The sequence below is a fragment of the Cygnus olor genome, chromosome 3 (genome assembly GCF_009769625.2).
Source record: "Cygnus olor isolate bCygOlo1 chromosome 3, bCygOlo1.pri.v2, whole genome shotgun sequence".
Classification (NCBI taxonomy): Eukaryota; Metazoa; Chordata; class Aves; order Anseriformes; family Anatidae; genus Cygnus; species Cygnus olor.
This window is the reverse complement of record NC_049171.1, coordinates 38188027-38208049: the sequence shown is the minus strand read 5'-3', so window position 1 is coordinate 38208049 and position 20023 is coordinate 38188027. Positions and strand designations below refer to the sequence as shown.

At 42.9% G+C, this 20023-nt stretch overlaps 2 protein-coding genes across 2 annotated transcripts in view; one reads left to right on the top strand and one right to left on the bottom strand.

Moving 5' to 3' along the window:
- ZNF292 (zinc finger protein 292) overlaps nt 1-5811 on the bottom strand; it is a 59356-nt gene extending 53545 nt beyond the window's left edge. Inside the window, exon 1 of the mRNA XM_040550678.1 lies at nt 5634-5811. Coding sequence (XP_040406612.1) covers nt 5634-5798 — 165 coding nt within the window. The 5' untranslated portion in view covers nt 5799-5811. The remainder of the gene's footprint in view (nt 1-5633) is intronic.
- The window catches only part of CGA (glycoprotein hormones, alpha polypeptide), a 30672-nt gene continuing 16336 nt past the window's right edge, over nt 5688-20023 (top strand). The window contains exons 1-3 of the mRNA XM_040550685.1: nt 5688-5819; nt 7128-7220; nt 15066-15229. The gene's annotated coding sequence lies outside the window, so the exon portion shown is untranslated. The remainder of the gene's footprint in view (nt 5820-7127; nt 7221-15065; nt 15230-20023) is intronic.

The following is a 20023-nucleotide window of genomic DNA, read 5'->3' as shown; positions in this document are numbered from 1 at the left end:
TCACTGTGATTTCTGGAAGCTGTGTCTCCTGAATGGCAGATCACCTAGAGGTCACAGGTACTATTGTGACACGGAAAAGTATTAGAAATCACGATGTGAATCTTACACCCACAGTCGTACTGTACGTAAAGAAAAAAAAAAATCAACCGTGAGATCAGGAAGAAACGGCGTGGTAGAAGCAAAAGCGCAAAGATGGAAACATCAAAACAGAAGCCATTAAGGGTTATCTCAGTGCAGAAATCACTCACTGGACTCAAAAGAAAATACTTTTCACATGAAAAAATGGAAGAAAACTATAGAATCTGTGCATACTCAAAAGGAGAGACAGACACCCGATTACGCAGGAAATCATTAAACTGAAAGCTCAAGAAATAGCAAGAGCATAAACCATTCCACCAAAAATACTCTAGGCCACCAATGGTTAATGCATAATAATGCACCTTCACGGTTTCCGCCTGCAAGTGAAGAGCTTTACCTTGCCAGCATCCATCACCTGATTTCACCGAAAAGTCACTTTATTCCAGCAGAAAGTGACTGTATCGTGTAAAGACCATGATTAGCTGTTGAGCCAAGCAAAATCAAGGCGGAATGTCGCATTTAATGAAGAGTTTGGTGAATGTTGCCTGGAATAAGCAACCAGGCACGCTATAAAGAAAAAGAAGAAACGTCTTGTACTAGAAGAGCACCTGAAATTTTGCTGATGGTATTTTTCACTGCCAGTAAATACTGATCATACGGTCACATCAGGAGGAAGGACATCACAGTTGCAGGTGCTTGATGAAATAGCTAACAAGTCCTTCAAAGACTGCTGAGGTCTTCATACATACAATGACTCCTTGCAAGGGATCATACTCTAACTCTGACAAGAAAAATAAAGACGCCTACTGAAGCACTCCTTTGTCATTAGATTAAGACAGACTGGGTTTGGATAAATCCAAAAGTTGTAGCCGAAGGATTTAAGAAAGGCTTTAATTCCAACTTCTATGGACAAAACTGAAGATGATTTCAGTCATTTTGAGTCTGAAGAGAAAGCTGAGAATATAAACACTAAAAGCGAGGAAGATGACAACACTGAAGAACATGACAGCATCATAACGTTGTGAAGAGTCTGAGCTATAAAAACTGAACGACAATTCAGGCATAAGAAGAAAATCAGAGTAACCTCCAATACAGACAAATCACTGGTGATTACCTGTAATCAGTACACAGTAAAGTAATAAAGTTTTCACTAATGATTATCAAATTAGTATTTCCCAACATTACCAAGACCTAACCTAGCATGTTAAGACACGAGCGGAGGGGGGGAGAAGTAGGGTAGGACCTTAAGGTATTATAGTAGGCCAATACGTAAGTGGTCCCTAACTAATACTTCATGAGTACCTCAATACACAATAAATATGAGCTTAAAGAAGCAGGAACAAACACTGCATGCTTACAGGGAGCAGTCACGTTGGTAAAAACAAGCTTTTTAAAAAAATGTTTCAGTATTTAGCCCAAAATACTTTTTTTCCTCCAAATTTCTCCATCAGCATTTTGATGTTGCTACTAGTGTTAAGGAGATTCTAGCTCAACAGCCAATACTGAATAAACCGTCTCCACTAAAAGGATATTAATGTGTTGTGCTAAGGGCTAAACTTACTTGTTAGCATATTTTAACACATGATTTTCTCATAATAGGCAGAAAACAGTGACAAGATAACCAACAGATGAGGCAAGAAGTACAGGCAGAGTTCTTGAGGAAGGACAGCACAACAGCCCAGATTATTTTCGTAGTTTTAATATAGCTCACTATTTGTTGATAACTTGCGCATCAGTACAACAAACCTGACAACCTCATAGTTTGGGAGAGTTTGTACCACAAAGTACAGCAAGAGAAAAAAACAAAAAAAAAAAATGAAACTCTGAAGCAGATTCAGAAAACAGATGAGAAGTCAAAAATAATAATGGAGGGAACACTGATAATACCAAAGATGTAACACACCAACTACAGAAAGATACTCAGGGTAAGCAGAGGTACCCCCAAAGACCTCACAACTAATTAGCTAGGAAAGAAATTTTGTTACCAATTTGGCATTTAAGAAAATAAAGATTACCATGGTCAGCGAGCAATGGAAAGGAGCGCAGCCCTTACTGAATATGCCCAGTGGCATCACGTTCCCCTAGCTCTCAGGGGAAAAACAGATAAAAATCATTTTGCTCTTCTGTAACTGAATACAATCAACAGATACCCTTGAAGAGCAAAGTCTGAAAAGAATCTAACCAGCTACGGCATGGCGACAAGAACAACTCCCTTCTTGGACCATTCTGAATTCTTGCAAAATTCACACTCAATTTCTAGTCGCTACAGCTGAAGATGCTTGTTTTGTCTGCCTCAGTCAGCACACACTGCTTGTCGACAACATAACTGTTTGCCATGAATTTGCTAATTACGAAATTGCAACACAAGAGCACAAACCACAATTAAAAAGTCATTTTACATATATCTGTAACAATGAATTTGGCTTGATAACAACTAAAAATAATGCTCTCTACCGCATACTGACAAAGGAGAACACAACAATTATGCAGATATGGTAGAGGATCAAGGTACAGTCTATAATCCACTTAAAATTTAAGAATAATTGTAATGTTTCACTGTGCAGTCAGCAGTGAAGACAGAACCAAATATTTATGGCTAATGGAATGCTTCATATAAAATTCATCAAAGTAAACTTTATTCTTACGAGAGAAAAAAATGTTCTGGAATAACATTATTTTCTGTCAAGGCGCAAGGTTTTCTAGTGTAAGGGTCTTGTTTTTCCGTGCTTCCAACAACTAATCTACAATGCTGGGTTATAATAGTTGAAATAGTTTAAATAGATTTCTAAAAACTAGTTAAGGGATTTGGCTGTACATCTCCCACTTCATTTAATGAGAATAGGATAGTTAAATCCCTTATTTGCCTTTGAATCCAAGTATCTTTCAGTGCTCTACTGCAGATTCTTTAGCTTCCTCCAGTATGAAAATACGCTTATTTCTCAGACATTATGCTACCAACTTTATTTAAAAAAAAAAAAATTAAAAAAATCAATTTACAGCTACAAGCTATGTGGTTGCTGGCCTTTAGCATCAACACCTGGCAAAATAAAGTAAGGACACAAGATTTCCAAGTTCTGCGTAGTTATTTCATGCCTGGAAACTAAGCATGAAAAGAAAGAAAAACAACCCCAAAACATGCAGGTGAAGTCACACTGAGATAAACGCTAAAATACTTCTTCAGCACAACACTTCCAGACTTTGGATGTTAAAAAGACGCTCGGTTTTGTACACATGGACAGTCCAATTATTATTATTTTATGCATATATATTTAAAGACTTGATTATAGAAATCATGGCAGATGCCCTTAAACTTATTCAAAACACAGATTTCCGAGATGGTTTTTACCATTATATGAATTTTCTATAACCACTGTCACATAGTGCAAGCTCAGTGGCTAAGCCTACTACCTAGATCACGAACGCGATTTTGTGTTAGTCCCAATAAAGGACTAAAACCACAGAAGAAACTGAAGAGGTATTTTGGCACTACCAGCACAGGTGAACAGATTAAAAAAACCAAAAACACCTCCGTTGAACCAGCAGGAAAAGCCCCCACCCAACAGCATTACTACTCGTTACATCGAGCATCTGCTTAGACCTCAGCTTGAAGTGTGAAAAGCAGGATCTTTCAATACTGCCTGGCACGTCTCCACTCTCAGTGTTACACATCAGTCTTCAGACTGCAGAAACAGACACAGCCTTCCCACTAACCTTGGTATAGAAGTGACGGTAACACATCTCCAGATAGCGCAGATTTTTATCTAAGTCAATGTCTACGTAACTTTTTGGTACAGCAAGACTTGTTCTGAAAAGGTGCGAGTTTCAGAAAGAATTAACGAATTTGGGCCTTACAATGGACCTCTATTAACAGCCATTAAAATTACAACCATAATATTAGTTTTTGCTCAACTTTAAAATCAAATAATTACTATGTCATTCACTAGGCACATGCAAGCATAATTTAAGTGATAAATCTGCTGCTGACACTGGTGATCTACCCAGCAGCTATCACGAACAGTGTCTTCATTCCCACTTACCCAACCCCATCAGATCACGAACAGCTCATTCAAAAGTCAGAAGCAGGCCAGAGGCAGGAAAGCCAGATTTGCACCTCACCACGTATGAATTTAAGAAAGTAGTCACAAAGATTGAACAGGCTGAGAACACGGCGATCTGAGCCAACGTAAACCAATCTCGTTTCCGTGCCTCTACGCAGGCGTTCTACCCAACTACAGCGTGATAAATTCTGATGAAAGAAAACCTAAAACACAACTCCTGTATGCGTGACATAAAATATGAGAACGGTACATGCTCAAAATATTTAGTAGTGAATCTCCCTGGTTACCAAAAAGTAGTGCCCAGTTTAATCCAGAAGTGACAGACATGCAAATGAGCATGCTACAATGGCTACCACCAAGAATAAACTCTTTAAAAGAAGAGATGAAAAATCACAAATAAGAGAGGAGTAAAACCGATCTTTGAATTGACTCCTGGCCATTCCACCTCTTAGAAAGCTGTCTATGGTCCATGAGGGGTTGGCAGCAACATGTAAATAGATGTTATCACTGTTATCAGACACGCTGATTCTTAAAATTGAGATTAAAGCTAAAGCAGTTTTTGCAAATTTCAATGCTCCAGGAGTAAAATATGTGAGAATTTGTTGTATAGGTTGTGCCATACCCAATGCTGGCTGAAGAAAGATATATAACAGAAACGAGGACGATATTTAAACACACGCATGACCAAATGGGAGCAGCTTGTCCTAACAGCAGGCAACGCCATGAAGTTTGTTCAGTGAGGGATGCTCGGCGGGGTCACCAGTTCAGGAGAGGCACCTGCCGAGGACCCTGCCCCGGGCCTGGCCCAGCCCAGGCACCCACACAATGGTGCTCACCCGACTCCAAGCCGGGAACCTTCTCCCCCAGGCGGGACCTGGCTCCCTTGACAGGGCGAGAGGCAGCCCAAGAGACCCTTCCCATCCCCAGAGGCTCAAGTTTAGCCCACCACCACCCACTGCCCAGGGTGGCACCGCGCCGGGGGACGAGATAGGGAAGGAGAAGAGGAGAAGGAGGCTGGGGGGGGTCGCCCCTCGTCTCCTCACCCCCAAAGCCCAGCCCGGGGAGGGGAGCAGGGGGCAGGGAGGAGGAGGAGGAGGAGGATAAGGGGCCCCCGGGGAGGGGGAGGAGGAGGAGTAGGGCGGCGGGGAGTGGGGGGGCCCTGGGTCCGCCGCCGGGAACAAAGGGCCCTGGGATAAAGCCGAGCCGCGGAGCGCAACAAAGGGGCCTGCAGACCGCCGGGGGAAGGGGGAAGGAGGCAGGGAGGGGGGCGAGCGGCGGCCAAGGGGAAAACCCGAGGGGGGGGGGGGGGGGGGGGAAGGGAGAGAACCCCGGGGGGAGCCCGTCCCGCAGCGCCAACCGCCCCCGGCCCGGCCAACCGCCACCGCCACCGCCGCCGCCGCCGCCACCGGGCGCGCCCCCCCCCCCCCATCTCCCCGTCTCCGTGCCGGCGGGGGGCTGGCAGCGGAGGGGAGCGGGAGGGAGGCGGCCCCCGCTGACCTGGCACAGCTGCTGGCAGTACTCGGTGGCCGCCTGCACGGCGGGCTCGCCGCTCTCCCGCAGCCCGGTCTCCAGCTCCAGCAGCCGCTCCCGCAGGCGCCGCAGCTCCGGCAGGCCCGCGCCGCCTCGCCGCCCGCTCTCCTGCTCGGCCTCCTCGTCCGCCATCTTCGCACCCCGCTCCGTCGCGTACGCAGCCCCCCCCCGCGCGCACCTCCCCCCCCCCCCCCCTTCGGCCTTCCCGGCTCCCCCTCCTCCTCCTCCTCCTCCTCCTCCTCCTCGCAACTCCCCCCCCCCCCCCGCTCCTAGCTTCGCGTCACGTGATTACACAATGCCACGTTCCGGGGAGGGGTCACGTGCCGGGAGGGGAGGGGGGAGGGGGGGAGAGGGGAAGGGAGGGGTGGGGAGGGGAGGAGGGGAGGGGAGGGGAGGGGGGAGCGCGCGCTCCCGCCCGCCCGTCTGCCCGCCTCCGCGCGGTCACGTGGAGCCGCCGCCGCCACGCGCCCAACGGGCGCGCGGCCACGTGACGCCGCTCCCCGCCCTGCCGCCGAGGGGTTTTGGCGGCAAAGGGCAGCAAATGGCGGCGCCTCTTCCCCCTCCTCCTCCTCCTCCTTCACCCGGGTCCTGTGTGGGGCTGCGCCCTCCGTTTTGTGCGTCCTCAGAGCCCCCGGGTGGTGTTGAGGGTCCTGTGTCTGCCCTGGCAGCCCAGGGAAGACCCTTGGCTCTTGGGTGGTGTTAAGTCATTCAAGGGGAAGAAGATGGATCCATGGTTCCCAAGCTCGTGTAGATGTATTATAGAATCATAAAGTCTTTAGGGTTGGAAGAGACCTCCAAGATCATCTAGTCCAACCATCCCCTTATCACCAATGTCACCCACTAACACGTGTCCCTAAGCACCACGTCCAACCTTTCCTTGAACACCCCCAGGGACGGTGACGCCACCACCTCCCTGGGCAACCCGTTCCAATGCCTGACTGCTACTTCTGAGAAGAAATGTCTCCTCATTTCCAACCTGAACCTCCCCTATCACAGCTTGAGGCCATTCCCTCTTCTATCACTAGTCACCCATGGACATCTGTACAGGACGTCTTTCACAGTGTTCCCGTGCTCCATGAGTTGATACTGCGTGATGGATGGCTTCGTGCTCTTCGCACTGCTGGTGTTACATAAAGGAAGGGAGGAAGGAATGTGTTACTGCAGGGAGAGCGCAGTCTGACACAATTGGGTGGTTTCTCCCAGCCAGCCAGCTGTGAGAGAATGTGCACAAGCTAACCTGGGCATGTCACCTCACCTGGAAAACAAGGAATGCTCTGGTATTTTGTACTAGCTTAAATCAGGCTTATCATTTTTTGTCTGAAAGAGACTGTTACCAGCGGGTCCCTTGGTACTTTGTTCAGTCTAGCTTGGGCCCCGGTTTATTATGGCCTTCTACACACACTACTAACCTCCCTTGTATGGCCACTGCACTGATTTGGTGATTGCGTTCTCTTTTTTCAGTTGTGAAAGGAAAGCAGCACAACCTATTTCTTGCATGCTGTTGAAAGCTGAGGCGTCTGATGGAATGAACGCTAAGAGTTGGAGAGAAAAGAGGTTTGTATGAGATTGTAGAAACGCTGGTTGTAAGCGTAGACGTTCACAGTGATGGTATTGAATATGCAGAATTTTGGAGAGAGGTCTGGGGGTCATACTCAGAAAAGATCCCATCTCAAGTTGCAACAGTAAACCCGAAGTGGTATGTTTCCAATTTCCAAGATAGGTATCTTATCTGCGGTTGTAAGCCTGAAAGTCTTGAATGCTTAGTATACACAAAGGCCATTCAGTCCCAAGTAGAAGGGAAAACTTTCAGCTTTTACATTTTAGACTTAATGTGGTACCAGAAAAATCTGATAGTGTGTATTCCTCACCGTCAAACTATGTATTGCACCAGTACTAACGAATGATGCAAATACTAGTAACAACTGTACAAAAGCCTACGTACTCTTTCTAAATCACTAAATTTATCTGTGTGAGCTAGAATAGCATCTCTTCTGGATAGCTCTTTCGGTTGTATATTGCCCTATTTGTAGTTATTTTCACTTACGGGTAAACAACAGTAGCCAAGTTCATATTCATAGTCTGTCATTGTTCTAGCTTGCCGTCTTGTTTCCTCTTTGCCCAGAGGGTTTTCTGAATTGAGCCCAGGCCAGGATGGAAGGAGAAACAGAGAACATGAGTTTCTTGCTTATACAAAAGATTAGCGCTCAGGGAGGGTAGAGTAAGCATCATTTGTTTTGTTCTCATCAGGATCAAGTGGAATTGAGCATGTCCTTCAGCTGTCCTACTCTGAAGAGGACTTGCGTAAAGGCCTCCAGGGGCCTTATGTAAGGGAGGACTCCTGTCTTTAGTTATGGTTCAGAGGCTGTTGATTGCTAAGCTTACACCTAAGGGACCAAAGGAGGAGTTACTAGAAGGAAAGACCCCAAGCAGCAGTGAATAAAGGAGGGATTCTCTTTTTTTGCTGTTTGACAACAATAAGAATATGATGACAGCTACTGAAGCAAGTGTAGCAGTGGCCTGAAGAAGAGGTACAAAGACCAGGTACAGAGCTGTGATACTCATCCAGTCTTTGAATCCTGACAGAAGCTACAGTGTGGTAAGTAGAGCTTGTGGAAGAGAATAGCAGCTGCCTCAAGATGACAGGAGCGACAGAGACTCTACAGCGAAGAATGGCTTTTCAGGTACTCGTTTTCTCCACAGACTTGGGGGGTAGACTACAAGACAGTAACAAAAGAGGGAATATAAGACATAGGAGACTGGCTATTGCAGGGGAAGTGTGGTCAACGAAGGCACTTGTTACACTTTAAAATATAGAGAAGAGACAAACGGAAGAGGCAGAAGACCGTGGAGGGGGAAAGTACAATGAAATCCCATGGGGGAGTGGGTTGAGAAGAGTCCAAGGAAGAAAAAAGGGATGGAGACTGTTGGAAAGAACAGAATAAAGATGGAATACTGAAAAGGGAAAGACCTCAGTTTTGCACCGGTACAAAGATGGAATTTCTTGTTAAGAGGAATCGACAGGCTTATTACTTGGGTGTGCCAGAACTAAAGATTTAAAATAAGGACTTGTAAACATTCTTCATCATCAAAAATTCATTTAGGATTCAGATACGCTCTTCCCCACTCTTGCCACTTCCTTGACTGTGTCAATATATGCACAATGTGGTGTTTTCCTTGCTCCATGTTTCGGTTATTGTGTCTCAGATAAACCCGTCATTAAGAGGAGGCTTGCCTTATGGCTTTTCAGGTACTTCGGTTGTATGTTTTGGGACTCCTGATCTAAGCTCTCCTGCGAGTGGATTATTTACTGATCAGTGTTTTGAAATGGCTTTAAAAAAGGAATCAAGTTGTGTAATATCATAGAATCATTAAGGTTGAAACAGACCTCCAAGCTCATCTGATCCGACCATCCCCCTTCCAGCAATGTCACCCACTGAACCATGTCCCTAAGCACCACATCCAACCTTCCTTGAACACCCCCAGGGACAGTGACGCCACCACCTCCCTGGGCAACCCGTTCCAATGCCTGACTGCTCTTCCTGAGAAGAAATGTCTCCTAATTTCCAACCTGAATGTCCCACTATTGGTTTTAAGATGCTGGAAGAGGAAAGTCAAGTGAACAGGAGTACCAGAGGTGAAGACAATGGACAGCAAGGAGAGAAAATGTTTTATACAAAATAGCAATGAGAGTGCTTCTTAGATTGTATTTAGCTGACACTTGAGAGGAGGACTGTCAACTTTTCTAAGGAGAATGTCATATTAGCAAGGAACAACTATGATGTTTGTATGTCATTGGAGCCCAGGAAACAACATCGGAGTGATTAAAACTGATTCCTAACCTTGTCCTTTAGGGATACCAGAAGATAGGACAGAATAGAAATTAGGACAGGAGCACAAATAAGAAGACATGATGTTTTGGAGGTAGAATAAATTGATAGGGGTGAGAATTTGCAGTGTGATAGATGTTAAAAAAAGAAGCTGTGATAAAAAGAAGATAAACTTGTTTGAGTCACTGTTGGGGGAAGATGGCAAAGACCTTCCGTTAGCATGAAGATGTGCTAGAGATGTTTCGGTTCAAGTCTGGAGATGAATAGTTTTCATAAGATTATTAGGAAAAATACCTACCTGGAGCAAAAGTAGGTTGATAACTAAAGTTCTTAATTTCAAAGGTCAGACTTTGAGAAATTAAGGGAATGAGTTAATGATGACAACTGCATTTAGGTGGTTGAGGACTTGCGTGTGGAGAAGGCTTGGCATCTGTCAAGTCTCTGCAAAGCAGTATCTGCAGTTCATATCTCAAACAAGAGGGATGGCCGGTCCCAGCTGGATAAATAGCCACTTCAAAAGAGTTATTGGAAACAATCAAAATCTTGAAGGGAATGGAACAAAATGATTGCTTAAAAATATTAAGAAGGGCAAGAATAAAGTGAGAATTGTCAGAAGCCCAGAATTCCCTTCTTACAAAGGAAATTAAAGCAGGAGCTAATGAGAAAGAAGATATGGAAATGAATGTTTCCATATTTGAGATTTAAGCAAAAAACCTATCGCATACCCATCTGAAACATCAGAAGATATTTATTCAGCCAGAAACTTCCATTAATGATGTAGGTACAAAAATACGAGCTGTAATAATGAAATTTGCTGATGACGCGAAATGGTGAGACACTTTGAATAAGAGAGCGATCAAGACTGGATGACCTTGAAAACCTAAATAATAGTATGGGATTAATTTTAATAACACAAAGTACAAGGAGGCTGATAGCAATACTTTCTGCTATGGGAGGAAACTCATCAGTTGGGAATGACTGGATAGAAAGTGCTCATTGTGTTAGCTGAGAATGACTAAGTCATAGATGCAATCCATCTGAAAACGAAAACAATCCCCCTCAAAAAAAAACCTCCACCAAAACTAAAATCATACGAGATGACAGGCCAGATATTTCCATTAGATAGTGCAGATAAAAATAAAACAAAAACATTGGTCTCATCTCATGTGAAACAGTTTGTGAATTCTGGTCAATATTGTTCAGAAAAGATTAGGTTGCACTGCAGGAGGTGCAGAGAAGGACTCTAAGCATGACAAGTAGAATGGAGAATATGTTTTATGAGAGGAGAACAAAAACAGTTCTTTTAGATCACTGAAATAAAAGGTGAAAAGTATGATTTTAGTCTAGGAATACTAAGCCATTAGGACAAAGGCTTTTCAAGCAAAGGATGGTACTGGGTGAGGAAAACTTGTCGTTAAGTTCTGAATACATTGGAACAGACATAACTATCATGTTAGACAATACACACTGCTGTTTCCAAGGAGCTTAATGTGATCCTCCACAGTGTTATAAAAGAAACTTTGTGAAAGAGTCAAAAGGCAGATTTGCGCGAGGCAGCAATGTAAAGGATCTGATGATGAAAATCGATTGCAAATAAATTCCAAAAGGGGAACAAAACTCATCCCTTATATTCACATCTTCCTTACTGCTGCTGGCTGGGGCTGTTTTCACCTGTATTCAAAATCACCTGTGAAGGTTTGTGTATTTCTCAGTGATCAAAGCAGTCTAAAAGTCCCTCAGGAGGAAGAAAATAAATGTGTGCAGAGTCTGGTCTGTAGGTTGTCTCCAGCATGAGCTGAGAAAGGAGAAAGGATGTTGCAAAACCTTTCAGATTGCATGGAGAATCCAACTTTCCAGAGGGAGCAAATTATTGATGAGAGAGGACAGCGCGTTTAAAAGCACAGCTGGACTGAGCTGTTTTCTCAAAAGGGAACCTCTCAAAATAGTTTCGGAGTTGTCTGAGAAGAAGGGGAGTGGTTATGTTCTCATTTTAAATAATGTAATAGAAACCGCAGTACTGTTACCTGTAATTAATGGTGCCTTTCTAGCTTTCCATTGTCATTTCTGTTTATCATTGTTCACTAACCGATGCACACTGCCTGCATGCTGAGTAGGTTCTTGCTGATCTAGTGAATCTAACAGAGTTCTAGCTGTACTTGAAGAAATTACTGAAAGAAAGAAACCGTGTCCTGGAGACTGATGTGTTCTCCCATCATTGCACACTCCTTCGTTCCCTTCCTTGTTTTGCGAAATAAACATTTAAATTAGGAGGGCTCCGCAGAAACGCTTTTTTTTTTTTTTCTCTTTCTTTTTAATCGTTGTCTGTTAGAACTGGATCTTTTTCATGAGCACAGGAACAAAAGCTTCGCTGAGCATCAGGATGCGGCAGCTCTTGTGAAAAACTTTGGGGAGGAGGAGTGAATGGGGAGTTTAAAATAATGACTGCCAATATCCTGCTAAAGGTAAAGGAAGCCTTTGCTGGCAGGTGTGAGGTCAATTAAAAGGTGTAACAGGTGTGAGGTTAATTACAAGAAGGTTTATTTCTTTTTATTTTGGTCTGCTTTCTGTATTCCTGACTTTGCAATTTAGCTCTTTTATAATCAGCTTATTACCTAGCAGTGGCGCACAGCTCTTTGCTGTCATAAAGCATAAAAACGCTTCTCGAAAGAGCATTTTACAGCAACGTTTGTGTTTTAAGGAAGAATATTTCTTTGATTTTTTTTTTCCCAGCAAATTAATAAGTGAAAGTCTCTGGTGTAATACAGATCCAAATGTCAACAGAAGGAAAAAAGAGGTACAGCCTGCAAAGGGCAGGAAGAGGAGGCAGAGGGATAGATTTTAAACAAGGGTAGTATAAATGCCCTGTAATCCCTTACCATTCTCTTATGGATGATGAAGTACATGTACTGCCTGTTACAGCAATATTGATTGCAATCAGATGATAAAACCATTGCACAGAGAAAGAAACCACTGCAGTGAAAATGAAAAGATGGAAATGTAATGAATTCTAGATTCAGAAATGATTTATTGGAATAAAATGAAAAAGTCATTCTTAGAGCTGAGAGGTAGTCATGGGAATAACAAAATGCTGAAAGAATATAGCCATTTTAAAATAAAATTCATTTCAAACTATTTATTTATCTTCAACAGCCATCCCACACTTTTCATCAACATTCCTTATGCTGCAAATTTTCCTCTCACAGCCTTAGCTTTACTTACAATTAATCCACTGGTATTATAGTGATGGAGATTCTTGCTGGAATGCATTAACTTCCTCCTTTAAATCCCCCCTGAGGCAAACCACTTGAAAAATATTTCCTTTGTCTAGGACACACAGTTTAGTAGCTCTCTTCTTACGGGGAGATAGCAGTTCTTTTGCAGTGATTTATGCATACTATTCAAATACAAAAACTGCATTAAATTATGTTACATTAAAAGATCTGAGACATGCATTCCATTACTTAGGCACAGTCGCAGAAGGGAAAATGTAGGTCTGATCCCGTTGCCGCTCAAGCCCATGCTTACAGAAACATTGAATGATTGGGACACGAGCTTATTGGGAGTTAAGTAACTTACTTACAGAGGCCAAACAATTATCTTTCAAACTCAGTGATGACCATGTACACAAATACACCTTTAGTATTTTTAGTAGTCATACATACGAGGTTGCTACGTGCTCTTTCGGAAGATTTAGGATCAGGACTTTGGGAAGGAAGATTTCACAGTCTCTGAAGTAGCCTGGTTTAGTGCTTAGCAATTCTGTTTGAATGTGTTCATAATACCCAACTTAAACCTCGGCTGCAAATTGATCTGATATTTGTCCTTCCTTTAGTTGTCATGGTGGAACAATGGCTGCCAAATCTTTTATGGCTGCTATCTACACTTTGAAGTGCTTCTACAATGCTCCACCTTGATCTCATCATTGCTAAGTTTACTGCTTTATTCCTAAGCCAGCTAAACCTCATTCCTTCAGCTGTCCCTGCAGTTTGTATTTCCTAAACTTTCCTGGCTGTTGTACGCCCTCCTTGGAAGTGGGTTGTCCCCCTGTGGGTTGTCGTTATCCTCCTCAGGGTGCAGTGACCAGTTCTGGACAAAGTACTACTCCTGCTGGGACTTTGCCAGAGCTGAGTAAAGTGGAGTAATTACTTTTTGTGTCATACATTACATTGTCGATGCTTTAGTCTGTGATCTCCCACGTTGTTTTCTGCCTACACAGACATTTCCTATTCTATATTTAAATTTTGTTCCTCGTTAGATTTCTCTTTGCAGAGTGGACCACTTCGTAATTGCCTGGTTTGTATCTTGTCTGGTTGGTTTTAAGCTGCTTCTTGAATTTCTGAGGCTTGTTTTCAATGCTCTTTCCATCCTTCAAAGCACTTTCACCTTTTCCCATCCTGATGTCATCACCAAACTGCGGAAGCACACCCATGTTCCGTCATCCAAGGTGTACATGGAAGTGGTGAATAAAACTGGCCCCAGGACAAACTCCTGGGGTTGTCCTCTGGAGAAACCTTCCCAGATTGACAGGAAACTGTCTGTTACTGCACTTGGAGAAGATTTTTTAAATGTTGCACCTACTAGGTTGCTGATTGCCTCTGAACATGCTGCCTTAGCAGACTTAGGAAGATGCCGTGTGGAACAGCGTCAAAAGCTCGTCATTATCAAGATGCATCATATCTGCTATTTCCCACTTACTTGCTAGGGCAATTATCCTGTCAGAGAAAGAGATTAGCTTCAACTGATATAATTCTTTTCTTGACAAACCCATCTCAACTGTTTTTTTTTTTTTTTTAATGATTATCATCATCTTCCAGGTATTTACAAATTTTTTAATACTTCGTTTTGTGTCAAGTGGTAAAAGTCAGGTTGACAGGTATAAAATGCTTGAAGTCCTCTATCCTCTCTTTTAAAAGTAAGTATTGCTTTTATACTTTTCTAGAGTTTGAACCTTTCTTGCTTACTCTTATTTCTTGAAAATGATCATTAACAATGCAAAGATTACTGCAGATAGTTCTCTGAACACTTATGGGGAATTTTGTCACAGCCCACTAACTTAAACACCGCTAACATTTTTTTTTTTTTTTTTTCCTTTTTTTTCCAGCACCCAGCATCATGGGATCAAGGCTGGGCTGCCTAAGCTTATACTTGACAATTCTGATGCCATTGGCCTGATTCTTGAGTGTGTGTGGTTAGTGTCAAAAAAATTGTGGTAATGTGTGCTTATGTACACCCCTGCTCAGCCGGCTTGTAAGTACGTGATTAAGTGCTGCTGAAATCCCTGGGACTTACTACATTAGTGAAGTTAATGAGACTTCACACCAGTAACTGCTCTGCAAACAATCACAGACTGCTAAACTAGGGACCTGGTGTGATCCCATGCCCTAGGTCATGTTTGAATGTCTTCTTGTTGGAAATTATTTCTCTGCTTGCCCGGATGAAAGGAAAGAGTGTGTCAGTGGGCAAAGAGAGCAGAGGTGAGCACAGTCCCTGCTGAGTGCAAGCCAGTTGTGTGCAGAGGTGTTAAATTAGGATGCGCATCTGCCTACCCTCAAACACTGCATCTGTGTTTCAGGCCTTGTGCAGATGGATGTGACAAGCTCCATGCCGCGTGGGGAAGCATGTGCAGAGGAACCGACATGGCGCTGGCTCCACGTACAGACACAGTATAGGTGCACCAGGACATCTCTGTGCCTCTGATGATAAGCTTTGCGTCTCAGCTGAGCTTAGTAATTCCAGGTGGGCATCATGCTGCTGTGCCTGCTTCTTTTGGGACCAAACTGTCATGTTCGTATGGGCATACCACTCCAGTGGATGTACTGATGCAATTCAGTGCTAGCCGGATGTGTCTAGATCCTGGGCTGATGCACTCCTTGGCCTTTTTTAACCTGCTTTCAGAATCTCAGTATGTTTACTGAGAAAAGTTGTTATGGTTGAAAGAGGGAATAGACAAAGAAGATTCAGGCAGGATGTTAAAAAATGAGTTTGGGGGCTCCTGGGGTTTGCTGTGAGCTCTGTCTGACCAGATGTAAGAATCTGCAGTGCCGCTGTAGATACCTACATCTGAGCTACTTGTCTAGTTTCCCCTTATAACCAAAGAGAGTGGTCAATTCATCTTGTCCTGACAGAGCTGTCAAAAAGAGGTTTAAAAATGCCTTTTTTTTTTCTCATTTGATTCCGAGGGAGTCTGGAAAGCTAGCTCAGGTGTCTCTATGACATTGCAGTTGCCCTCATTTGATCAGACAAATCCCAGCCTTATTCAAGTCAGTTTTGCAGAATGTGTAGCCATACCCTCAAGGATATATCTCAAATATGGTAAACATGAAAGTATCTGTTCATATCTATGGCTGCTTTTTATTTTTCTCCCTCTCATTTGTGAGCCCTACTCTTTCATCTGCATCCAATTTGATTTTGTTAGGCTTTAATTTGCTAGACTGATGAATCACTTTCTCAGTGGTTAGTGCTTGCTCATTCCTCATTTGTAGATGGTGCTGATTGCAACTTTGTATGTAGGATTTGGTTGAGTGCTGGGAAGCGTATGCACAGCATTGAAACTTCTTGCAAACATTTTCTAGACCACCATCCAGATGCCTTGTGGCCCACCGGTGGTTCACAGACGGCAGGGTAAGTAACTCTGATGTAAATTGAAGGCAGGCTCAGAGGGCTCTTTTGCAGGGCCATTGGTACAGCCCAGGAAATTGAACCCATTGTTTGCTACATTCCCTGTCCAGCCAGGCTGTGCAGAGCAATTCTGTAAGCTGTGCTCTGAGGAGTACTGGTCGTATCTATGCGTGTGAGTCCTAATTCACAGTTTGCTCAGTACAGCCGCTGGTGCTTTGTAAAGCACTCTGTTATGGGTATCAGGGCTGAGAAGTTCCCAAGGACACTGCTTCCTCTGTTTCCCCATGCATTAAAGCAACATTGGAGGAAGAGCTACAGCAGTTCGGAAACTGTTAAAACACAAAGACGTGGGCACCGACCTTTACTTTTCCCTGTCAGAGTGAGCTGATTTCACACATGCAACCCGTTAAACCAATAAATCAATGGCAAACTTGTCACCTTATTTGCGGTAATGAATCAGTTGTATTGCCATGTTATGCACCATATCAAAGAGCAGCAAATCTGGTTTAAATGGCCAGTGCGCTCAGCCTGCTTCAGTGTTGCAGTAAAGCTCTATTTAAAGTAAAAAAAAAATAATGTTTTTTTACTTTTAGCTTGGTAAGGAATATCAAATATTAACATTTGTTACCTACTGATACTTTACTTGGTAATGCTTGTTAATAGCTAGTGGGAGTGACAAACTTATGCTCTCTCTGAATTTCCTATCTAACATTTAGATACGGCATTTTAAATGTTTAAAAAGTACGGAAAAAACTCTAAAGGGCATCCCAGGAAAAAATACAGTCAGCTAATGAATGGTGGTTAAAATACTAAGATGTTTTCATTAGCTTGCAATCCAAAAGCTCTGGCTACATGCTTGGAATAGTGTGCAGCACACTCCTGAGAAAGGAATCAACACCCTGAATCTGGAACTGAGGGTTTGTTTGCAGAGGCTTTTGTGGCACTTAGCAGACTAGGTTTTCACCAGTCACTGAGTATATCTGCCTGTACCAAATGCTCTAAAAGCTGAAGGAGCTCAATACATATTTCTGTGACATTAAAACAAGTACCGTTAACTGCATTTTGTGTTTGTGGGCTTCTGTATGCCTACTGGGTCTCTGGGAAGTCAACCCTACATAGCAATAGCTCTGGGAAGGCTATTATGCTCCTGAAAGTCTGCCTACTGTCATCACAGAAGCTGCCCTTGCAGCACCATCCTTTAAAAGCATATGGTGCATTCTCTTCTTGGTATCAGGAAAAGCTGAGTGTTGGTATTTAGTAGTTAAATTGTCTAGGAGCTGTAGTTATGGAGAAAGATAGTTTGAATGAGAAGATAGCGTTTGCTTCAGAGAATTTTCAGACCAAATGCCAAATAAGACAAGAGATGACAAGTGAACACAGGCAAAGGGAAAGAACATAGGAAGCAATTAATAGATAAAGATCAATTCTCAACTTCCTCCCCTTCCTAGCCTCCTGGCTGGGCTGTTGGAAGTTTCAGAGAACTTGGGAAACAGCATGGACCCCAAATTGTCTAAGTGTGAAAAAAGCATGATTATCTCTATTCCTTGTGTATTAGCGATAAAATGAAAGAATCCTTGGGATGTATTCATCTGGTCAAGCGCGGACATCTAAAAAGTGGGTATGACTATCTAAGCCAGTTTTCTTGACCCTGTGGGCAGTTGTAAGGCATCACTCATTTCATGCTAAGATAAATTAGATGAACTGCACCCTGAAAATGCCGGTTTCTTTCCATTGACTGTGGAGGTAGTCAGAGCAACCAGCTTAGACATTCACCGTCTATACCACAGATGTCTGAAGTTGGAGGAATTGAATCTGACGGTGTTATCCTTTCTCCTTCTGCACACCTTTGCAAGCATCAAATATAAATGACCTCTACTTCTTGACAGATAGCACGTATTGAACCTGCATGCAATAAAACACATGATAACAGCCCTTTTTGGGAGAGAGATGAACAGCTGAAAAGCTGAATCTGGCTGGGCATTGGTATAATCTTGTCATGGTTCTGCCTTAGCCCAGTAAAATGGCTATTTCAAGTCAGAGTCTGTTTTGGGCTTTCCTAACCACCAAATTTATTACTGAAGCACATACAGAAGTTTGCATGAATGAAATAATTCTTGAGTGCTGAAGCAGCGAGTGGTCTCCTGAAACATTTTGCACTGTTTTGTTTTTTTGTGTGTGTGTCTGGAAGGAGGACACCTGCACCATCTAGACCATTTGAACTACGAGATTTTATTTAGTCCTTTGTCAGTTCTTTCATTTATAATCTAAGCTTAGCTTAAGAAATAGGATGGACCACAAAATAGTATCTTTTACATTTTTTGCTGGGTTTTGGACCTCCTTCCCTGGCCTCTCTCTCCCCCCACATGTACAGCTTAGACCTGTCCAGTCTACTTAGAAATTTAGTTTACATATGAGACATTGCTATGGTTCATTGCTGTCCCTCCAATGACAGCCATGTAATGTTGCAGGCAGAGAATGGCTGCTGTTCTGCCTCTTAATAGCAGCTAAATTTCAACAATATGGAAAATCAACTTTCAAAGCAGCTTTCTGAAGATACAGCCAAGTATCCACCATTAATGCACCTTAAGGTCTCTGCTGCAGTGTTATTATATAAATGTAAACCCTTTTTATTTCTGAAAGGTAGCTGTATGGAGACAGGCAATATTGGCCTGCTTTGCTTTCCAGTATGGCTTTAATTATAACGCACTAGACCATTTTCCATGCACTAAATCACTAACACTGATAACCAATATAATTCCTTTCATTTGTTGCTCTGAAAGTCTGTCACAAATATGAAACATATGCAATGCAGAGTTCCTCCGGAGGGGTTGGTGGCTGCAGAAGGGGATTGCTTAGACATGTTGAAGAGACCACTGTGGGTATAGAAACTGACTTTCTGCACTACGTAGACCTAGAATCTCATCTGGAAATTTTGGTGAAGCCCAGGACTTCAGGATGTTTGAGATCTGTTGCCTTCAGCAAATACCCAGGTACCACCTGCACCTGAGTGGAACAGGAGTTGGAGGAAATGGCTGTTGTTCCTCCAAACATAAAACGAGATGGTGAATTCTCCAGGAGGAGCCCATCTTTTCCTGACTTTTGTGCACTGGAGCATCATGAGATTGGCTGGATCATTGGGACCAGTCTGCTGCCATCTCAGGCAGTGCTGGGCAGGCCCATGACTGCTAGATCTTGGTGTGGGTTTCTTAAGTGTTGCTGGAATAGGGATCTAAGCAACCTGGTAACAAGTCTCTCGGTAATGTGATAGAAATAAGCTGTTTTCTTCAGTCTATTTTCAAGTTACGTTTTCTATGTCAGTGCATTTTTTTTTAATATTATTATCAGTGCTGTAGGCTACTTCTTGCTTGCCACAATTTGATTGGAATTTGGTGGACTTAAGCATTTTTTTGCTTTCATCTGTAAAAAGCAAGAAATACAGCTCTATGAAATGGGAAAGCAATTTGTAATAGAAATTTCTCCTAGTAGAAGAAGTGATGTAGTGAGCATTTGGGAGTGTTCAGATTTTGGACTACAGAGAGCTACTAGATAATTGTATGAACAATTATTTTTTGTATTAGATGATGTGAGTTGCTGAAATTACTAGTTGTATAAATGAGACATCCTGCATTATTGATCAGGCTTCTTTTAATTGGACTGGAAGTATACATTTCCCTTTTACATGGCTACTTATCTGATCTAAACCTGACATGCAATGATTCATTCATATGTTTAGGGTTTTGTTTTTGTTTTCATTTAATAAAGCTAAATACTGAAGTGTGTTTAAAATAAAATTGCATTATCTGTCTCTCATGGACTTCCCTTGTTTTGCAGGAGCATAGTCACTGACACAATCAGATCAGTAGTCTGTCAAGTTTAGTGTTTTACCTCTGTCTAATAGTGAGCACTTAATGT